Here is a 22,042-nt window from a genome sequence, read left to right as displayed (position 1 = left end):
ATTAGTTAACTTGTCAAGTTCTATGTCTCAGGTCATGTGGTGGGTCAGTGGCTGGGCAGGGATTTGAACCCAGAACAGGTGTCTTTGCCTCTGTCCACGATTCTTTCTAAATGGATCCTCTCTCCTCCTTCTCCACAGTGAGCATACACACCCTTTGTGCCAACTTTGGTACATTAGCGTCTTTCATGTGCTCACTTAGGGCAGCTGACCCTGCTATTGGGTCTTGGCTATGTTGAGGCCAATCCCTGCCCTTTCAGAGCATGCCCTGGGGGTCCGGAAATGGCCTGGGAGTGACTTGAGGGACAGATTTCTGGTGATTGACCTCCAGGAGAAAGGCATAGGTGGAAGCTGGATTTCTGCAGGGACCATTCATAGAAATCCAGAAGGGGGCAGAAGGTGGAGCTAAAAAACACCCAGAATGCACCTTGGGAAAAGCCTACAGGCAATCCAGTTGGCTATTCCTGCTTCCCAGGTGGCACAGCGGTAAAGAATCCGTCTGCTAGTGCAAGAGAGGCAGGAGACACAGGTTTGATCCCTAGGTCGGGAAGATCCCCTGGAGTAGGAAATGGAGACCCATTCCGGTATTCTTGCCTGAAAATTTCCATGGACAGAGGAGCCTGGTGGGCTACAGTCTATGGGGTTGCGAAGAGTCGGACACGACTGAACACACACACACTCAGAGCAACCTCTGGCATTTACTATGTGGGCTGCTGTGTGCACATACATGTCACTAAACATAGGATGTGGCCATGAAATCCAGTCATCACCTGAGAATGTGTCCCCCAAGAGAGCATTTCTGTCCAAGCAGTCGCGTTGCAGCAGGTACCTTGACTTTGGAGATGCATCTTTGGAAACATCTTTCCTCCTAGTTGGGGCCACCCTTGGGAATATCTCAGTGACAGTAGATGTCGTCATCTCGGAGTATGTTTGCGCCATTGAAATAGGCAGTTGGTATCTGAACTTTGCGTGCATGTTCGGTTGCTTCAGTTGTGTCCGACTCTGCAACCCCAAGGACTGTAGCCTGCCAGGCTCCTCTGTCCATGAGATTCTCCAGGTAAGAATACTGGAGTGGGTTTCCATGCCCTCCTTCAGGGTATCTTCCCTAACCAGGGACTGAACCCAGGTCTCCTGTGTCTCCTGCATTGCAGGCACACTCTTTACTGCTGAGCTACCGGGGAAGCCCATTTCAAGTTCAGTCTTATGAACAGATTTGGGCCATTCATCGATAGGGTAATTTTTTTGAATGGAGATTATGGAAGCATAGGAAGTGGTAACAGGAACCAAGAATGTCCCTGGTGGCCTCCAACATTGAATGAGGGCTGGCAGACAGACAGATTTGCCTTCTGCTTCGGCAGGAACACAGTCTTGGGGCAGTGGGCAGGGCTTCCGGATCTTTGCCTCCAGCCCCGTTTCCGAGCCGAGCTTGAGGGCCAGTCCTCCCTGGAGGAGAGCCACAACCCAATGACCTTTCCTTCTCTCCACTCTGCAGTTATATTTGCCACGGAGGAACTCTCAACAGTGAGCACAACTGAAGGTAACATTTGTTATGTGGGATCCTTGTGGGCTTATTCCCCTGCTGCACCCAGAGATCTATATCTGGTCCAGAAGAGGTGCAGAAGGCATAAGGGATGGGGTGCTCAGCTCTCAAAGGGGGAGGGCCTCTGAACAAGGCCTCACTGAATGGGTGTCTCTTCCATGGACCTTGACTCTGAGATAGGGGAGGGATCAACCTGCAGAGACATCTCTAAGGAGCTCCAAGATGGAGCTTGGTTTTCTGTCTCTAAGAGAGTCCTGTTTCCCGCGCCCCATGCCCACCATGTTATCCTCACCAATGCATGCTGACCTCGGGTCAGGCTAGGATTCAGAGTCACTGGCTACAGAGCCTGGAGAGGCAGTTGAAATCTGTTGAGGTGGCCAGCTTGTCTAGGCTTTACCTGAGTCCATATGAGGCCTCACTAGTTTTTGCTCACTCTAGAGGAACCATGGTCCTTTAGCCTGGGGTGCAGAGGTCCTGTAACCCACCCTGGGGGCCCCTCCAGTAGGAGAGCTGAGAGTTACAGCCAGGAGAGCCTGAGGTCCTGGCAACCTGGGCTGGGGGAAGAGAATCTATGTTTATTTCCCTGTGAGGAAGGTTAACTCACAGCCATGTTCAAAGGTGACACCCAGCCCAGGGAAATGTGGCCATTTACTGTTGTTTAGTCACTTAGTTGTATCCGACTCTTTGCAACCCCATGGACTGCAGCACACCAGTCTTCCCTGTTCTTCACCATCTCCTGGACCTTGCTCAAACTCATGTTCATTGAGTTGGTGATGCCATCCAACCATCTCAATCTCTGTTGTCCCTTTCTCCTCCTGCCTTCAATCTTTCCCAGCATCAGGGTCTTTTCCAATGAGGCAACTCTTTCCATCAGGGGGCCAAAGTACTGGAGTTGCAGCTTCAGCATTGGTCCTTTCAGTCAATATTCAGGGTTGATTTCCTATAGAATGGACTGCTTTGATCTAAAGCCATTAGAAGTCCCCTGAGTCTGGAACCTGCCTTAGGCCTGTGACCTCAAGAGAAACATGAAATGGTTGTCTGTGCTGCCCTCTAGGGATCCAATCGGGTTTGGCCTTGAGGCTGGTGAACGGAGGTGACAGGTGTCAGGGCCGGGTGGAGGTCCTTTACGGAGGCTCCTGGGGCACCGTGTGTGATGACAGCTGGGACACCAACGACGCCAACGTGGTCTGCAGGCAGCTGGAGTGTGGCTGGGCCATTGCAGCCCCAGGAAGTGCCCGGTTCGGGCAGGGCTCAGGGCCCATTGTCCTGGACGACGTGGGCTGCTCAGGGCATGAGACCTACCTGTGGAGCTGCTCCCACAGCACCTGGAACACACACAACTGTGGGCACAGCGAGGATGCCAGCGTCGTCTGCTCAGGTGGGTCTCAAATGAGCTGGGTGTGCTTCTCTGGGTGTGGTTTCTTGCTTATATTCTGATCCCCTCATGAAGCATTTTCTACATTTCCCTTTTCCTTGAAATCCTCTCACTGCTTTGCTTATTTAGTATAATAGCTTTTGTCTGGCCCCTGGGTATGTAGACGGAGAATTAGGGCAAAAAAACAAGCTGAAAGTGACTTTAAGCCTTCTGCTCCATGCCACAGTGCAAACCAAGGCAAAAGAGAACAGGTCTGCCAGGTCTCTGAGCAGAGGTCATGGGCTGGGGCTGCCGGTGGACTAGGTTCTGTCTCCTGAGTCCTGCACTGTGGCCCCTCCAAGGAACTGGGAAGTACGGTCTGGGCAGCAGGTCTGCTGTGAGCAGGGCAGTGGCCTCTGTGTGACCTGCCAGGCACCACGGTGTCATCCCCTAAGGTCGAGCCTGACAGATCACACACGGAACCTGACCTGGAGCTGGAGCCCTGTCTCACTGCCTCAGTGGATCCATAAAAGCTGTGAGGCTGACGATTGGCTCCGGGTCCACTCTGTCATCAAGACACAGAGTCAATCACCTGACATTGGAAATAAGGGGTGCCGGTCTGCCTGGACCTCTCAGGAGAAGCCTCTTTGGAGGGTTGAGGATGGCTAGGGCCCCCCGCCTCCATGGCAGAGCAGGTGCACGGACTGACCCCTCAGCTGCTCTGCAACTTAGCATCCCCCGCTTTGTCCACGTGAAGCCCCTTCTGTGCACTGTGTCTGACCTGCCTTCTTTCTCCCACAGCTGCCCAGAGCCAGACCACGGTTGTGCCAGGTAAGTCCTGCTGCCTCTTGACTCTGGGATGTCCCCTCCCCACAGTCACCCCAAGGGCCCTCAACCAGTTGTCCCAGGAGGGGACTGTGGAGGTTTTCCACCTCTCAGTACCTGCCCTGGTCACTCTGGACCACAAAGACAGATCCAGATGAGCTGTAACACAAGCATCCTCTGGACTGGCTCAGTGATTTCAGGAGTACATGGCTACACAATGTCTCCCCAGAGCTATGGGTGACAGTGTGGTCTGTCCTGGGGTCATTTCTGCTTGAATGTGTTCTCTGGACCAAGAGTTATGTGTATGGAGAGGACAGAGTCTTTTCCTGTCCTCCACCTCAGGTGGAGTCTAGATGATGCTATTACCAAGAAGTACCCAGTCAGCAGGGCATGCTGATGGCTCTGTGGGCTATGCCGCCTCAGTAGATGAGTGTGTACCTTTGATGACATGATCTGAGTTCACAGCAAACTCTCAGAAACGGCCTCTTCTCCCTGGACCATGAAGCTCCTCAGACCCCACTGTCCTGATCCCAGTTACAGGTCATTAGACCAACCTTGATTCTATTGACCTTCTTTGTAATCCTGCCTTCTTTCCCCTCCAGATTGGTGGTATCCGACAACTGCTTATGGTAAGCACCACTTGCATCCTACCGAACTATCAGTGTTCAGTACTCCAGTCAATGTCTAAATCTTGGGTTAAGACTCTGTGTTCACCACCTCATTCACTGTTGGGGATTCCCTCTACTCATCAGAACCGTGGATAACCTTCACCTATCCGTTAGAGAATGTATTAGTTACGCTGTTTTAGTTTGCAAGTGGTAGGATTCCAACTGACATTCACTTAAGCTAGACGAGGAGCCAGTTACTTTCATGTCTAAGACATTTAGTGGTAGTTCTGTCTTCAGGTACAGCTGGATCCAGAGGTTCCAAGACTACCTGTCTTAACCACTTTTTATACCTCTGCTTTTTTATGTGTTTGGGCTTCACTCTAACTTTACTTCCTGTCATGGGGCAGGGGTCAGCCTCGAGTCTACATCCCAACAGGAAGAGTCCCTTTGTTCTAGACCTCCCGCTGGCAAGGCTTGGGCAGACTGGGAGCAGCCTGCTGGCAACAGGTGCCTGTTCCCCAGTCATCTCCATGGGCTCCGGTGATAGGCAGTGGGTCCGTGGTTTATTTTAGATCCAGGCTAAGTTTTGCGTTTCAAAATGACCTGGAAAGAGTTCAGTGGAAAGCAAGCCTTCAGAACAAGCTCGGTTCAGGTGAGGTAGAGACCCGAGTGGGGTGAGCAGCAGAAAGAGGCAACTTGGTGGGGGCTGGGAAGCTGTGTCAGGAGGTACCCTGATGCACAGGCTCCTGTCCATCCCAGGGGTCACTAAGGAGGCAGGACGTGGACACCCCTCTCCCTCTGGCATCCCAAGGCTGAGCTCCGCTCCTGAATTCCTGCTTTTGTGGGGAATGAATCAGAGAATGCATAGCTCAGCACACAGCTGCAGTTCTGTGACACAGTCCCTGGTGGGTCGGCGATGATGGCCAGACTTCAGTCAATTGCTCTCGATAAGGAACAAGACCTAGACTCAGTCTCTTTCCTCGCAAGATATCCAAATCTCACTCAGACATCAGGACTCCCTCCTTCAGGAGACAAAGAGAATGACTTTTCGTGCTTCCTTCCAGGAACCGAATCGGGTTTGGCCTTGAGGCTGGTGAACGGAGGTGACAGGTGTCAGGGCCGGGTGGAGGTCCTTTACGGAGGCTCCTGGGGCACCGTGTGTGATGACAGTTGGGACACCAATGACGCCAACGTGGTCTGCAGGCAGCTGGAATGTGGCTGGGCTATTTCAGCCCCAGGAAGTGCCCGGTTCGGGCAGGGCTCAGGGCCCATTGTCCTGGATGAAGTGGGCTGCTCAGGGCATGAGACCTACCTGTGGAGCTGCTCCCACAACCCCTGGAACACACACAACTGTGGGCACAGCGAGGATGCCAGCGTCGTCTGCTCAGGTGGGTCTCAAATGAGCTGGGTGTGCTTCTCTGGGTGTGGTTTCTTGCTTATATTCTGATCCCCTCATGAAGCATTTTCTACATTTCCCTTTTCCTTGAAATCCTCTCACTGCTTTGCTTATTTAGTATAATAGCTTTTGTCTGGCCCCTGGGTATGTAGACGGAGAATTAGGGCAAAAAAACAAGCTGAAAGTGACTTTAAGCCTTCTGCTCCATGCCACAGTGCAAACCAAGGCAAAAGAGAACAGGTCTGCCAGGTCTCTGAGCGGAGGTCATGGGCTGGGGCTGCCGGTGGACTAGGTTCTGTCTCCTGAGTCCTGCACTGTGGCCCCTCCAAGGAACTGGGAAGCACGGTCTGGGCAGCAGGTCTGCTGTGAGCAGGGCAGTGGCCCCTGTGTGACCTGCCAGGCACCACGGTGTCATCCCCTAAGGTCGAGCCTGACAGATCACACACGGAACTTGACCTGGAGCTGGAGCCCTGTCTCACTGCCTCAGTGGATCCATAAAAGCTGTGAGGCTGACGATTGGCTCCGGGTCCACTCTGTCATCAAGACACAGAGTCAATCACCTGACATTGGAAATAAGGGGTGCCGGTCTGCCTGGACCTCTCAGGAGAAGCCTCTTTGGAGGGTTGAGGATGGCTAGGGCCCCCCGCCTCCATGGCAGAGCAGGTGCACGGACTGACCCCTCAGCTGCTCTGCAACTTAGCATCCCCCGCTTTGTCCACGTGAAGCCCCTTCTGTGCACTGTCTGACCTGCCTTCTTTCTCCCACAGCTGCCCAGAGCCAGACCACGGTTGTGCCAGGTAAGTCCTGCTGCCTCTTGACTCTGGGATGTCCCCTCCCCCACAGTCACCCCCAGGTGGGGACTGTGGAGGTTTTCCACCTCTCAGTACCTGCCCTGGTCACTCTAGAGCACGAAGATGGTTCCAGATGAGCCATAACACAGACATCCTCTGGGCTGGCTCAGTGATTTCAGGACTTCGAGGCTACACGGTGTCTCCCCAGAGCTTTGGGTGACAGGGTGGTCTGTCCTGGGGTCATTTCTGCTTGAACGTATTCTCTGGACTGAGAGTTAAGTGTGCTGGGAGGACAGATCTTTTACCTGTCCTCCACCTGTCTAGGGGATGCGATTACCAAGAAGCACCCAGTCAGCAGGGCATGCTGATGGCTCTGTGGGCTGTGCCGCCTCAGTAGATGAGTGTGTACCTTGATGACATGATCTGAGTTCACAGCAAACTCTCAGAAACGGCTTCTTCTCCCTGGACCATGGAGCTCCTCAGACCCCACTGTCCTGATCCCAGTTACAGGTCATTAGACCAACCTTGATTGTACTGACTTTCTTTGTAATCCTGCTTTCTTTCCCCTCCAGATTGGTGGTATCCGACAACTGCTTATGGTAAGCACCACTTGCATCCTACCGAACTATCAGTGTTCAGTACTCCAGTCAATGTCTAAATCTTGGGTTAAGACTCTGTGTTCACCACCTCATTCACTGTTGGGGATTCCCTCTACTCATCAGAACCGTGGATAACCTTCACCTATCCGTTAGAGAATGTATTAGTTACGCTGTTTTAGTTTGCAAGTGGTAGGATTCCAACTGACATTCACTTAAGCTAGACGAGGAGCCAGTTACTTTCATGTCTAAGACATTTAGTGGTAGTTCTGTCTTCAGGTACAGCTGGATCCAGAGGTTCCAAGACTACCTGTCTTAACCACTTTTTATACCTCTGCTTTTTTATGTGTTTGGGCTTCACTCTAACTTTACTTCCTGTCATGGGGCAGGGGTCAGCCTCGAGTCTACATCCCAACAGGAAGAGTCCCTTTGTTCTAGACCTCCCGCTGGCAAGGCTTGGGCAGACTGGGAGCAGCCTGCTGGCAACAGGTGCCTGTTCCCCAGTCATCTCCATGGGCTCCGGTGATAGGCAGTGGGTCCGTGGTTTATTTTAGATCCAGGCTAAGTTTTGCGTTTCAAAATGACCTGGAAAGAGTTCAGTGGAAAGCAAGCCTTCAGAACAAGCTCGGTTCAGGTGAGGTAGAGACCCGAGTGGGGTGAGCAGCAGAAAGAGGCAACTTGGTGGGGGCTGGGAAGCTGTGTCAGGAGGTACCCTGATGCACAGGCTCCTGTCCATCCCAGGGGTCACTAAGGAGGCAGGACGTGGACACCCCTCTCCCTCTGGCATCCCAAGGCTGAGCTCCGCTCCTGAATTCCTGCTTTTGTGGGGAATGAATCAGAGAATGCATAGCTCAGCACACAGCTGCAGTTCTGTGACACAGTCCCTGGTGGGTCGGCGATGATGGCCAGACTTCAGTCAATTGCTCTCGATAAGGAACAAGACCTAGACTCAGTCTCTTTCCTCGCAAGATATCCAAATCTCACTCAGACATCAGGACTCCCTCCTTCAGGAGACAAAGAGAATGACTTTTCATGCTTCCTTCCAGGAACCGAATCGGGTTTGGCCTTGAGGCTGGTGAACGGAGGTGACAGGTGTCAGGGCCGGGTGGAGGTCCTTTACGGAGGCTCCTGGGGCACCGTGTGTGATGACAGCTGGGACACCAACGACGCCAACGTGGTCTGCAGGCAGCTGGAGTGTGGCTGGGCCATTGCAGCTCCAGGAAGTGCCCGGTTCGGGCAGGGCTCAGGGCCCATTGTCCTGGATGAAGTGGGCTGCTCAGGGCATGAGACCTACCTGTGGAGCTGCTCCCACAACCCCTGGAACACACACAACTGTGGGCACAGCGAGGATGCCAGCGTCGTCTGCTCAGGTGGGTCTCAAATGAGCTGGGTGTGCTTCTCTGGGTGTGGTTTCTTGCTTATATTCTGATCCCCTCATGAAGCATTTTCTACATTTCCCTTTTCCTTGAAATCCTCTCACTGCTTTGCTTATTTAGTATAATAGCTTTTGTCTGGCCCCTGGGTATGTAGACGGAGAATTAGGGCAAAAAAACAAGCTGAAAGTGACTTTAAGCCTTCTGCTCCATGCCACAGTGCAAACCAAGGCAAAAGAGAACAGGTCTGCCAGGTCTCTGAGCAGAGGTCGTGGGCTGGGGCTGCCGGTGGACTAGGTTCTGTCTCCTGAGTCCTGCACCGTGGCCCCTCCAAGGAACTGGGAAGCACAGTCTGGGCAGCAGGTCTGCTGTGAGCAGGGCAGTGGCCCCTGTGTGACCTGCCAGGCACCACGGTGTCATCCCCTAAGGTCGAGCCTGACAGATCACACACGGAACCTGACCTGGAGCTGGAGCCCTGTCTCACTGCCTCAGTGGATCCATAAAAGCTGTGAGGCTGACGATTGGCTCCGGGTCCACTCTGTCGTCAAGACACAGAGTCAATCACCTGACATTGGAAATAAGGGGTGCCGGTCTGCCTGGACCTCTCAGGAGAAGCCTCTTTGGAGGGTTGAGGATGGCTAGGGCCCCCCGCCTCCATGGCAGAGCAGGTGCACGGACTGACCCCTCAGCTGCTCTGCAACTTAGCATCCCCCGCTTTGTCCACGTGAAGCCCCTTCTGTGCACTGTGTCTGACCTGCCTTCTCTTTCCCCCAGCTGCCCAGACCCAGACCACGGTTGTGCCAGGTAAGTCCTGCTGCCTCTTGACTCTGGGATGTCCCCTCCCCCACAGTCACCCCCAGGGCCCCCAACCAGTAGTCCCAGGAGGGGACCGTGGAGGTTTTCCACCTCTCAGTACCTGCCCTGGTCAATCTGGACCACAAAGACAGAGCCAGATGAGCTGTAACACAAGCATCCTCTGGACTGGCTCAATGATTTCAGGAGTACTTGGCTACACAGTGTCTCCCCAGAGCTATGGGTGACAGTGTGGTCTGTCCTGGGGCCATTTCTGCTTGAACGTGTTCTCTGGACCAAGAGTTATGTGTATGGAGAGAACAGAGCTTTTTCCTGTCCTCCACCTCAGGTGGAGTCTAGATGATGCTATTACCAAGAAGTGCCCAGTCAGCAGGGCATGCTGATGGCTCTGTGGGCTGTGCTGCCTCATTAGATGAGTGTGTACCTTTGATGACATGATCTGGGCTCACAGCAAACTCTCAGAAAAGGCCTCTGTCTCCCCCAGACCATGGAGCTCCTCAGACCCCACTGTCCTGATCCCAGTTACAGGTCATTAGACCAACCTTGATTCTACTGACCTTCTTTGTAATCCTGCTTTCTTTCCCCTCCAGATTGGTGGCATCCGACAACTGACTATGGTAAGCATCATTCAGATCCTGCTAAACTACTGGCATGCCACGCTCCAGTCCAGAGACATGGGTGCAGTTCTTGCCTCTTGGGTCCAGGTTCTGAGCTCACCACCTCATCTACTCTGGACGGTTGCCTTCACTTGCCAGAGTTATGGATAAGCTTTACCTACAGGTTGTGGCATATGTTTCTCAGAATGCTTTTGTTTGCAAGTACTAGGATGGCCACTCACACTCTCTTAATTTGAGGTGGTGCCACGGCTTACATATCTAGGATATTGAGCTATAGGGCACACTTCAGGTACAGCTGGATCCAGAAGTTCCAATAGTCTTTGTCCCCACGCACTTTTCTGACCTCTGCTTGGTTTTGTTTATGAGCTTCTCTGTCAGGGTGCTTCCTGCCAGGTGGCACTCGTCAGCCACAAGTTTCCTGTCGTAGGAGGAAAGAGTCTTTTTGTTCTCGACGTTGAGCTCACAAGTCCTGGAGGGATTGTGAACAGTCTGCTGGTAATAGGTGCCTTCTCCCCAGTCATCTCCAAGTCCTCCAATGATATTCAACAATTCCAAGGTTATTTCAGGATTCAAGCTTAAAAAAAAAAAAAAGATTCAAGCTACACTTTGCATGTGAAAGTGACCCGAATACGTATAAATGGAAAAGTCTTCAGAATAACCTTGGGCTAATGGAGTGAGTTCCCACATAGGGGTGAACGGCTGAACCTGGCACCTTGGTGGGAACGGGGAAGCTGTGTCAGTGGTCCCCTGCTGCAGAGGCTCAACCTATCCCAGAGGTCTGGGAAATAGGCTGCCGATGTAGGCTGTGGGCTTCCCCTTTTCCCACCTGCATCCTGAGACTGGATTCAGTGCCTGAATTGCTGAATTTGGGGATGCCATCAGAGAACCTGCAGAGCAAGTCCACAGTGCAGTCAAGGTTACTATCACATAGCCATTGGAGAGAAACAGTAATGAACACGTTCAGTCAAGCCCTTATGGACATTACTACCTAGACCTCAGCAGTCTTTCCCTGGAAGAATTCTGAATCTCAATCCTCAGTGCCTTTTCCTTCAGGAGAAACAGGAGGGTGACTTTTCCTGTCTCCTTCCAGGAACCGAATCAGGTTTGGCGTTGAGGCTGGTGAACGGAGGTGACAGGTGTCAGGGCCGGGTAGAGGTCCTTTACGGAGGCTCCTGGGGCACCGTGTGTGATGACGGCTGGGACACCAACGATGCCAACGTGGTCTGCAGGCAGCTGGAGTGTGGCTGGGCCATTTCAGCCCCAGGAAGTGCCCGGTTCGGGCAGGGCTCAGGGCCCATTGTCCTGGACGACGTGGGCTGCTCAGGGCATGAGACCTACCTGTGGAGCTGCTCCCACAACCCCTGGAACACACACAACTGTGGGCACAGCGAGGATGCCAGCGTCGTCTGCTCAGGTGGGTCTCAAATGAGCTGGGTGTGCTTCTCTGGGTGTGGTTTCTTGCTTATAGTCTGATCCCCTCATGAAGCATTTTCTACATTTCCCTTTTCCTTGAAATCCTCTCACTGCTTTGCTTATTTAGTATAGTAGCTTTTGTCTGGCCCCTGGGTATGTAGACGGAGAATTAGGGCAAAAAAACAAGCTGAAAGTGACTTTAAGCCTTCTGCTCCATGCCACAGTGCAAACCAAGGCAAAAGAGAACAGGTCTGCCAGGTCTCTGAGCAGAGGTCATGGGCTGGGGCTGCCGGTGGACTAGGTTCTGTCTCCTGAGTCCTGCACCGTGGCCCCTCCAAGGAACTGGGAAGCACGGTCTGGGCAGCAGGTCTGCTGTGAGCAGGGCAGTGGCCCCTGTGTGACCTGCCAGGCACCACGGTGTCATCCCCTAAGGTCGAGCCTGACAGATCACACACGGAACCTGACCTGGAGCTGGAGCCCTGTCTCACTGCCTCAGTGGATCCATAAAAGCTGTGAGGCTGACGATTGGCTCCGGGTCCACTCTGTCGTCAAGACACAGTCAATCACCTGACATTGGAAATAAGGGGTGCCGGTCTGCCTGGACCTCTCAGGAGAAGCCTCTTTGGAGGGTTGAGGATGGCTAGGGCCCCCCGCCTCCACGGCAGAGCAGGTGCACGGACTGACCCCTCAGCTGCTCTGCAACTTAGCATCCCCCGCTTTGTCCACGTGAAGCCCCTTCTGTGCACTGTGTCTGACCTGCCTTCTCTTTCCCCCAGCTGCCCAGACCCAGACCACGGTTGTGCCAGGTAAGTCCTGCTGCCTCTTGACTCTGGGATGTCCCCTCCCCCACAGTCACCCCCAGGGCCCCCAACCAGTAGTCCCAGGAGGGGACTGTGGAGGTTTTCCACCTCTCAGTACCTGCCCTGGTCAATCTGGACCACAAAGACAGAGCTAGATGAGCTGTAACACAAGCATCCTCTGGACTGGCTCAGTGATTTCAGGAGTACTTGGCTACACAGTGTCTCCCCAGAGCTATGGGTGACAGTGTGGTCTGTCCTGGGGCCATTTCTGCTTGAACGTGTTCTCTGGACCAAGAGTTATGTGTATGGAGAGAACAGAGCTTTTTCCTGTCCTCCACCTCAGGTGGAGTCTAGATGATGCTATTACCAAGAAGTACCCAGTCAGCAGGGCATGCTGATGGCTCTGTGGGCTGTGCTGCCTCATTAGATGAGTGTGTACCTTTGATGACATGATCTGGGCTCACAGCAAACTCTCAGAAAAGGCCTCTGTCTCCCCCAGACCATGGAGCTCCTCAGACCCCACTGTCCTGATCCCAGTTACAGGTCATTAGACCAACCTTGATTCTACTGACCTTCTTTGTAATCCTGCTTTCTTTCCCCTCCAGATTGGTGGCATCCGACAACTGACTATGGTAAGCATCATTCAGATCCTGCTAAACTACTGGCATGCCACGCTCCAGTCCAGAGACATGGGTGCAGTTCTTGCCTCTTGGGTCCAGGTTCTGAGCTCACCACCTCATCTACTCTGGACGGTTGCCTTCACTTGCCAGAGTTATGGATAAGCTTTACCTACAGGTTGTGGCATATGTTTCTCAGAATGCTTTTGTTTGCAAGTACTAGGATGGCCACTCACACTCTCTTAATTTGAGGTGGTGCCACGGCTTACATATCTAGGATATTGAGCTATAGGGCACACTTCAGGTACAGCTGGATCCAGAAGTTCCAATAGTCTTTGTCCCCATGCACTTTTCTGACCTCTGCTTGGTTTTGTTTATGAGCTTCTCTGTCAGGGTGCTTCCTGCCAGGGGGCACTCGTCAGCCACAAGTTTCCTGTCGTAGGAGGAAAGAGTCTTTTTGTTCTCGACGTTGAGCTCACAAGTCCTGGAGGGATTGTGAACAGTCTGCTGGTAATAGGTGCCTTCTCCCCAGTCATCTCCAAGTCCTCCAATGATATTCAACAATTCCAAGGTTATTTCAGGATTCAAGCTTAAAAAAAAAAAAAAGATTCAAGCTACACTTTGCATGTGAAAGTGACCCGAATACGTATAAATGGAAAAGTCTTCAGAATAACCTTGGGCTAATGGAGTGAGTTCCCACATAGGGGTGAACGGCTGAACCTGGCACCTTGGTGGGAACGGGGAAGCTGTGTCAGTGGTCCCCTGCTGCAGAGGCTCAACCTATCCTAGAGGTCTGGGAAATAGGCTGCCGATGTAGGCTGTGGGCTTCCCCTTTTCCCACCTGCATCCTGAGACTGGATTCAGTGCCTGAATTGCTGAATTTGGGGATGCCATCAGAGAACCTGCAGAGCAAGTCCACAGTGCAGTCAAGGTTACTATCACATAGCCATTGGAGAGAAACAGTAATGAACACGTTCAGTCAAGCCCTTATGGACATTACTACCTAGACCTCAGCAGTCTTTCCCTGGAAGAATTCTGAATCTCAATCCTCAGTGCCTTTTCCTTCAGGAGAAACAGGAGGGTGACTTTTCCTGTCTCCTTCCAGGAACCGAATCAGGTTTGGCGTTGAGGCTGGTGAACGGAGGTGACAGGTGTCAGGGCCGGGTAGAGGTCCTTTACGGAGGCTCCTGGGGCACCGTGTGTGATGACGGCTGGGACACCAACGATGCCAACGTGGTCTGCAGGCAGCTGGAGTGTGGCTGGGCCATTTCAGCCCCAGGAAGTGCCCGGTTCGGGCAGGGCTCAGGGCCCATTGTCCTGGACGACGTGGGCTGCTCAGGGCATGAGACCTACCTGTGGAGCTGCTCCCACAACCCCTGGAACACACACAACTGTGGGCACAGCGAGGATGCCAGCGTCGTCTGCTCAGGTGGGTCTCAAATGAGCTGGGTGTGCTTCTCTGGGTGTGGTTTCTTGCTTATAGTCTGATCCCCTCATGAAGCATTTTCTACATTTCCCTTTTCCTTGAAATCCTCTCACTGCTTTGCTTATTTAGTATAGTAGCTTTTGTCTGGCCCCTGGGTATGTAGACGGAGAATTAGGGCAAAAAAACAAGCTGAAAGTGACTTTAAGCCTTCTGCTCCATGCCACAGTGCAAACCAAGGCAAAAGAGAACAGGTCTGCCAGGTCTCTGAGCAGAGGTCATGGGCTGGGGCTGCCGGTGGACTAGGTTCTGTCTCCTGAGTCCTGCACCGTGGCCCCTCCAAGGAACTGGGAAGCACGGTCTGGGCAGCAGGTCTGCTGTGAGCAGGGCAGTGGCCCCTGTGTGACCTGCCAGGCACCACGGTGTCATCCCCTAAGGTCGAGCCTGACAGATCACACACGGAACCTGACCTGGAGCTGGAGCCCTGTCTCACTGCCTCAGTGGATCCATAAAAGCTGTGAGGCTGACGATTGGCTCCGGGTCCACTCTGTCGTCAAGACACAGTCAATCACCTGACATTGGAAATAAGGGGTGCCGGTCTGCCTGGACCTCTCAGGAGAAGCCTCTTTGGAGGGTTGAGGATGGCTAGGGCCCCCCGCCTCCACGGCAGAGCAGGTGCACGGACTGACCCCTCAGCTGCTCTGCAACTTAGCATCCCCCGCTTTGTCCACGTGAAGCCCCTTCTGTGCACTGTGTCTGACCTGCCTTCTCTTTCCCCCAGCTGCCCAGACCCAGACCACGGTTGTGCCAGGTAAGTCCTGCTGCCTCTTGACTCTGGGATGTCCCCTCCCCCACAGTCACCCCCAGGGCCCCCAACCAGTAGTCCCAGGAGGGGACTGTGGAGGTTTTCCACCTCTCAGTACCTGCCCTGGTCAATCTGGACCACAAAGACAGAGCTAGATGAGCTGTAACACAAGCATCCTCTGGACTGGCTCAGTGATTTCAGGAGTACTTGGCTACACAGTGTCTCCCCAGAGCTATGGGTGACAGTGTGGTCTGTCCTGGGGCCATTTCTGCTTGAACATGTTCTCTGGACCAAGAGTTATGTGTATGGAGAGAACAGAGCTTTTTCCTGTCCTCCACCTCAGGTGGAGTCTAGATGATGCTATTACCAAGAAGTACCCAGTCAGCAGGGCATGCTGATGGCTCTGTGGGCTGTGCTGCCTCATTAGATGAGTGTGTACCTTTGATGACATGATCTGGGCTCACAGCAAACTCTCAGAAAAGGCCTCTGTCTCCCCCAGACCATGGAGCTCCTCAGACCCCACTGTCCTGATCCCAGTTACAGGTCATTAGACCAACCTTGATTCTACTGACCTTCTTTGTAATCCTGCTTTCTTTCCCCTCCAGATTGGTGGCATCCGACAACTGACTATGGTAAGCATCATTCAGATCCTGCTAAACTACTGGCATGCCACGCTCCAGTCCAGAGACATGGGTGCAGTTCTTGCCTCTTGGGTCCAGGTTCTGAGCTCACCACCTCATCTACTCTGGACGGTTGCCTTCACTTGCCAGAGTTATGGATAAGCTTTACCTACAGGTTGTGGCATATGTTTCTCAGAATGCTTTTGTTTGCAAGTACTAGGATGGCCACTCACACTCTCTTAATTTGAGGTGGTGCCACGGCTTACATATCTAGGATATTGAGCTATAGGGCACACTTCAGGTACAGCTGGATCCAGAAGTTCCAATAGTCTTTGTCCCCATGCACTTTTCTGACCTCTGCTTGGTTTTGTTTATGAGCTTCTCTGTCAGGGTGCTTCCTGCCAGGGGGCACTCGTCAGCCACAAGTTTCCTGTCGTAGGAGGAAAGAGTCTTTTTGTTCTCGACGTTGAGCTCACAAGTCCTGGAGGGATTGTGAACAGTCTGCTGGTAATAGGTGCCTTCTCCCCAGTCATCTCCAAGTCCTCCAATGATATTCAACAATTCCAAGGTTATTTCAGGATTCAAGCTTAAAAAAAAAAAAAAAGATTCAAGCTACACTTTGCATGTGAAAGTGACCCGAATACGTATAAATGGAAAAGTCTTCAGAATAACCTTGGGCTAATGGAGTGAGTTCCCACATAGGGGTGAACGGCTGAACCTGGCACCTTGGTGGGAACGGGGAAGCTGTGTCAGTGGTCCCCTGCTGCAGAGGCTCAACCTATCCTAGAGGTCTGGGAAATAGGCTGCCGATGTAGGCTGTGGGCTTCCCCTTTTCCCACCTGCATCCTGAGACTGGATTCAGTGCCTGAATTGCTGAATTTGGGGATGCCATCAGAGAACCTGCAGAGCAAGTCCACAGTGCAGTCAAGGTTACTATCACATAGCCATTGGAGAGAAACAGTAATGAACACGTTCAGTCAAGCCCTTATGGACATTACTACCTAGACCTCAGCAGTCTTTCCCTGGAAGAATTCTGAATCTCAATCCTCAGTGCCTTTTCCTTCAGGAGAAACAGGAGGGTGACTTTTCCTGTCTCCTTCCAGGAACCGAATCAGGTTTGGCGTTGAGGCTGGTGAACGGAGGTGACAGGTGTCAGGGCCGGGTAGAGGTCCTTTACGGAGGCTCCTGGGGCACCGTGTGTGATGACGGCTGGGACACCAACGATGCCAACGTGGTCTGCAGGCAGCTGGAGTGTGGCTGGGCCACTTCAGCCCCAGGAAGTGCCCGGTTCGGGCAGGGCTCAGGGCCCATTGTCCTGGACGACGTGGGCTGCTCAGGGCATGAGACCTACCTGTGGAGCTGCTCCCACAGCACCTGGAACACACACAACTGTGGGCACAGCGAGGATGCCAGCGTCATCTGCTCAGGTTGGTTTCCATGAGCTGCATTTTAGTGAGTGATTTTCTCCCAGCAAGAGCTCTTCTTTGCACTGAGCTCCAATCACAATGAGCTTCCCTGGAAGATGGGAGGTTTCCCTGGCTCCATCACAAATAGATGTCGGTCCTGGATTTCATGGATCCGCTGCAGCCCTTTTTGTATTGGACGCCCAGAGCAGGGGAGTGATTACAGGTTGTAAGAGCAAATTCTCCTCGGACTTTTTTTAATTGTGGAGACTGATGTCTGAGCTTGATGTTTCATATTCAGTTCTCCTGGACAAATCCCAGGCCGCCCTCTTCAGGGCATAGAAGGACCGGGCACTCAGCATCTCTCTCTCAGGAACCTGTTGGGTTTCTTGCATTGCAGCCTGGGTGCTGAGGCTGATCATGCTTCCTCTTTCTTGCAGCTGCACAGATCAACTCCTCCACTCCAGGTGAGTTCCGGCAGGCCCACGAAGTGAGACTCCTCTCTGGGATTCAACTTCTCAGGTTTCCAGAAGAAGACCACTCTCTTCCTAGGGAGTCATTTCCCTCCAAGGACTCTGGGGTCTGTTCAGTGACCAGTGGAATCCCCAGGACCAGGGCTGTCACTCAGCTGTCCTTGGAGGGACCTCTGGTCCCCTGCCACCTCTTGCTGCCTGTGCCTGTTCAGAGCTGCTGTGAGGGGAGACAGGATTAGTTCTTCTGATCATTTCTATGAAAATAAGTGTCCCAGTCATGCCATGCAGAAAAGTGACCACTTCAGAATCATGACCGAGTAGCAGACTCACAAATGTCTGTCTGTTAAAAAATTTCTTCAGATTGAAAGCAATTCCCCAAATGATCTTTTGGCCACAGTGATAATATCTACTCCTGAATCAGGTGGGAACTTCTATGTACTTAGCCCACCTGGCCAGTAACTCTGTAGGTGGGAATAGTCAAGGTTCTGAAACATCCTTATTGAGACAAGGATTTCCTTTCTCCACCAAAATGATGACCATGGAATTTAAAAGTTTTCAGCAGCATCCTAAAATCACTTGGTTTTTGTTCTAGGTTGGCAGCCCCCACCAACTACAACCACTCAGAGTAAGTATCACGTTTTTTCCACCTGACCCGCAGGCCTTGGGTTTCCTCTCCCCATGCTTGGCTGCTGGTCTCTGGGCTGCAGTCAGGGTGCATACTCTCCAATGAGTTCACCTCGCCTGACTTTCCTGCCATGTGATGTCCCCGCAGCTGATGTCCCAACCCCCGGAGTGTTGGGTCTCTCTCCAGGCTCTTCTTTGTCCTTTACTAGTCTGATCAGGGTGAGATTCCTATGTCTAGTCAGTCTCTAGACAATGCTGACCTCTTGTTTAGGTCCAACTCCTTGTCTGGGACACTAGTCATGGGTCAGTGCAGCCAGCTTCACGGCTGAGCTTGGTGTGTCTGGAGCAAAAGGTCTGAACAGCCTGCTTCTAAGTTGCCACTGAACCACCCCTCACTACCCCACCCCGCTTCCAGATTTTTTCTCTGCATCCCCATCCTTCCCTCCGCACCACCTGGCTCCCTACAGCAGCAGCAGCTTCAGGCTCCCCCCTCCTCATAATCCATCCTATCAATGAAGGTCATCTTCAGCCAATGGCAAGGTCAGTCCCTCACATTGAGGAGGAGACATCAAGTTTGTAAGAGTGAAGTCGCCCAAATATTTGCTGTTGTTTGTGAAGACTGATATGTGAGATTGATGTTTCCTATCCAGCTCCTTGATGCAACTCCTAGGCCTCCCTTCTTTGGCCATGGAGGGGCTGGGCACTCAGCATCTCTCTCAGAAAATTGATGGGTTCATTGCAGCCCATCATGGATGCTGAAGCTGATCATGCTTCCTTTTTCTTTGCAGCTCCAGGAATCAGCGTCTCCACTCCAGGTGAGTCCCGGCAGCCCCACCCAGCCAGGTTTCTCTCTGGGATTCCACCCTCTCAGGTTTCCAGAAGGAGAAGAGCAGACTCTACCTGAAGAGTCTTTTCTCTCCAAAGACTCTGAAATCTGTTCGGTGACCAGCCGAATCCCCAGGACCAGGGCTGTCACTCAGCTCTCCCTGGAGGGACCTCTGGTCCCCTGCCACCTCCTGATGCCTGTGCCTGTTCAGTGTGAGAGAGAGGATTAGGTCCTCTGATCATTTCTATGAAAATAAGTGTCCCACTCATGCCATGAAGAACTGCAACCATTTTCAAAACAGACCGCGTAGCAGGCTTACAGAGCTTTATCTGTTAAATACTCCTTCACGTTGAGAGTAACCCCCAAATGATCTTTACGGCACCTTGAAAACATTTGGTGCCAAAAATGGGAAGGTGTGCTGCTGTATACGCCAGTCCTTTTGGCCAGGCTCCGTGTAGGTGGGAATGGTTAAGGCACTGAGAAGTCCTGCAGAAGGGGAAAAGGACTTCCTGAGGACACACATCCGGAAGACGATCGCTTGTCGCAACACCCCCGGAGCCCCACCACCATGGGGGTATTCCTCTCTCTGCTCTGCAGGCTCCTTTTCAAATTGTGGCGGCTTCTTATCCAGTGCCAGTGGGAACTTTTCCAGCCCATTCTACCCAGGATACTACCCCAGCAATGCCAACTGTGTCTGGGAAATACAAGTGAACCCCGGCTACCTCATAAACCTGGGCTTCGACAGTCTGCAGTAAGTAACCCCCAGGCCACCTGGAGAAGGAGGCGTCTTCCATGGACCACCCTGTGGTTTGGGTTGGGTCCTGGGCTGGGAGGTTTTCCCTTCTCAGGTACCATGGACTACATTTCAGGTTTCTCTGATCCCCACCAGGAAGTATCAGACAATATTGGACAGTCCATTGATCTGATTAAGGAGGAGGAAGAAGATCTTAGATTCAAGGACATTTCTCATTAAGTCCAAAATATCTAGAAAGTTTATTAAGAGCAGACATTCTGCTGTTGACATGAGTCCCGGTTTTTTGTACAGGTTGGAGACACACAGTAGCTGCGGTTATGACTATGTTGAAATCCTTCAGGGATCACTGAGTAGCAATGCCTCAGCGAGGAGAATCTGTCGTTACACCCGGGAAATATTCACTTCTTATTCCAACCGACTGACTGTTCGATTTCGGAGTGACAGCAGTGTCCAAAACACTGGTTTTTCTGCTTGGTATAACTCCTTTCCAAGAGGTGAGTACAAGACATAGAGAAAAGATCTGTGGTTACCAAGGGGATGCGGTTGTGGGGAAGGGATGGATGTGGATTTGGGGATTAGCAGATGCAAACTACTACCTATCAAATGAATAAACAGCAAGGTCCCACTGTAGAGAACAGGGAGCTATATTCTGTAACCTGTGATAAACCATGTGGAAAGAATATGGAAGTGAATACGGAAAAGAATATATCTATCTGGAGAATGAGGGATCTGAACTCTGTGATGTCAAGAGCCCCTTCCAGGTGGATCATGTAGCTGTTTATTCCTGATCAGTGTCATTGGGTGGCTTTTGGGATGGGGAAAGAACCAGGGGTTAATTGGCTTGGGTGTTTGCTGGGGGACGGGGTCATCACCTCTTCTGGCGTGTGTCTTTCAGACGTCAGCTTGAGATTGGTGAATTGGAACTCCTCCCATCCCACATGTGCTGGGCGTGTGGAAGTCTACCATGGTGGCCAGTGGGGAACAGTGTGCGATGACAGCTGGGACATTCAAGATGCCCAGGTGGTGTGCAGACAGCTGGGCTGTGGATATGCAGTCTCAGCCCCAGGAAATGCCTACTTTGGCTCTGGCTCTGGCCCCATCACCTTGGATGACGTGGCGTGCTCAGGGGTGGAGTCTAATCTCTGGCAGTGCCGGAACCGAGGCTGGTTCTCCCACAATTGTGGCCACCATGAAGATGCTGGAGTCGTTTGCTCAGGTATTGGGTGATGACATTTGCAGTCGCCCCTTTCACCTCGGGGCTGCTGGAAACGAGGCCGGTGACGGATGGTGCCTGTGGCTAGTTCAGGATGTGGGGGTGGGCAGGAGCTTGTCAGAGTACCCTTGACCTGTGCACTCCTGGAGACCTTGCAGAGGCCACTTGATGTCTGGTCCTTGTGCTGAACACTCAGCTGGTATCCAGCTTATTATTACTCTCCCATTTGCTTTATGGGCTTACCTCATAGCTCAGAGGGTAAAGAATTCACCTAAAAACAGAAGATGCTGGTTTGATCCCTGGGTCTGCTGTATTCCCTGGAGAAGAAAATGCAACCCACTCCAGCATTCTTGCCTGGAGAATCCTATGGTCAGAGAAGCCTGGTGGGCTACAGTCCATGGGATCCCTGAAGTGTCCGAGATGATTTACCAACTAAACAACAACCACTTGGTGCCGAGGCTGATCATGCTTCTTCTTTCTTGCAGTTGCACAGATCAACTCCTCCACTCCAGGTGAGTCCCTGCAGCCCCACCCAGCCAGACTCCTCTCTGGGATTCTACCTCTCAGGTTTCCGATAGAAGAACAGCCTCCTCCTGGGGGAGTCATTTCACTCCGAGGACTCTGGAGGCTGTTCAGGGACCCACTGAGTCCTCAGGACCAGGGCTGTCACTCAGCTCTCCCTGGAGGGACCTCTGGTTCCCTGCCACCTCCTGATGCCTGTGCCTGTTCAGAGCTGCTGTGGGGTGGAGAGGATTAGGTCCTCTGATCATTTCTATGAAAATAAGTGTCCCAGTCAGGCCAAGCAGAACTGTGACCACTTCAGAACCATGACCTAGTAGCAGCCTCACAAACGTCTATACGTTAAAAAATTCCTTCAGGTTGAAACCAATTCCCAAAAGGATGCTTTGGCCACGGTTTTAATATTTGTTGCTAAATAAGCTGGGGACTTCTCTCTACTTAGCCCATGTGGCCAGTTACACTGTAGGTGGGAATAGTCAAGGTTCTGAGACATCCTTATTAGGACAAGGATTTCCTTTCTCCACCAAAGTGATGACCATGGAATTTAAAATTATTCAGCAACATCCTAAAATCACTTCGTTTTCCTTCTAGGTTGGTGGCCCCCACCAACTACAACCACTCAGAGTAAGTATCATGTTTTTC

The 22,042-nt window shown here is 52.3% G+C and overlaps 1 protein-coding gene across 1 annotated transcript in view; it reads left to right on the top strand.

The window, feature by feature from the left end:
- Positions 1 to 22,042, top strand: part of DMBT1 (deleted in malignant brain tumors 1) — a 57,637-nt gene that overhangs the window by 15,634 nt on the left and 19,961 nt on the right. Inside the window, exons 5-29 of the mRNA XM_081573451.1 lie at positions 1,490 to 1,534; positions 2,592 to 2,915; positions 3,693 to 3,722; positions 4,319 to 4,345; positions 5,389 to 5,712; positions 6,488 to 6,517; positions 7,084 to 7,110; positions 8,154 to 8,477; positions 9,255 to 9,284; positions 9,884 to 9,910; positions 11,001 to 11,324; positions 12,100 to 12,129; positions 12,729 to 12,755; positions 13,846 to 14,169; positions 14,945 to 14,974; positions 15,574 to 15,600; positions 16,692 to 17,015; positions 17,432 to 17,458; positions 18,057 to 18,089; positions 18,877 to 18,903; positions 19,512 to 19,665; positions 19,960 to 20,162; positions 20,564 to 20,884; positions 21,367 to 21,393; positions 21,992 to 22,024. Coding sequence (XP_081429577.1) covers positions 1,490 to 1,534; positions 2,592 to 2,915; positions 3,693 to 3,722; positions 4,319 to 4,345; positions 5,389 to 5,712; positions 6,488 to 6,517; positions 7,084 to 7,110; positions 8,154 to 8,477; positions 9,255 to 9,284; positions 9,884 to 9,910; positions 11,001 to 11,324; positions 12,100 to 12,129; positions 12,729 to 12,755; positions 13,846 to 14,169; positions 14,945 to 14,974; positions 15,574 to 15,600; positions 16,692 to 17,015; positions 17,432 to 17,458; positions 18,057 to 18,089; positions 18,877 to 18,903; positions 19,512 to 19,665; positions 19,960 to 20,162; positions 20,564 to 20,884; positions 21,367 to 21,393; positions 21,992 to 22,024 — 3,099 coding nt within the window. The remainder of the gene's footprint in view (positions 1 to 1,489; positions 1,535 to 2,591; positions 2,916 to 3,692; positions 3,723 to 4,318; positions 4,346 to 5,388; positions 5,713 to 6,487; positions 6,518 to 7,083; positions 7,111 to 8,153; positions 8,478 to 9,254; positions 9,285 to 9,883; positions 9,911 to 11,000; positions 11,325 to 12,099; positions 12,130 to 12,728; positions 12,756 to 13,845; positions 14,170 to 14,944; positions 14,975 to 15,573; positions 15,601 to 16,691; positions 17,016 to 17,431; positions 17,459 to 18,056; positions 18,090 to 18,876; positions 18,904 to 19,511; positions 19,666 to 19,959; positions 20,163 to 20,563; positions 20,885 to 21,366; positions 21,394 to 21,991; positions 22,025 to 22,042) is intronic.

The sequence above is a fragment of the Giraffa tippelskirchi genome, chromosome 2 (genome assembly GCF_054371585.1).
Source record: "Giraffa tippelskirchi isolate mGirTip1 chromosome 2, T2T-mGirTip1v1.2.pri, whole genome shotgun sequence".
Taxonomy (NCBI): domain Eukaryota; kingdom Metazoa; phylum Chordata; class Mammalia; order Artiodactyla; family Giraffidae; genus Giraffa; species Giraffa tippelskirchi.
The sequence above is the reverse complement of the archived record's forward strand: the minus strand, read 5'-3'. Positions and strand labels throughout refer to the sequence as shown.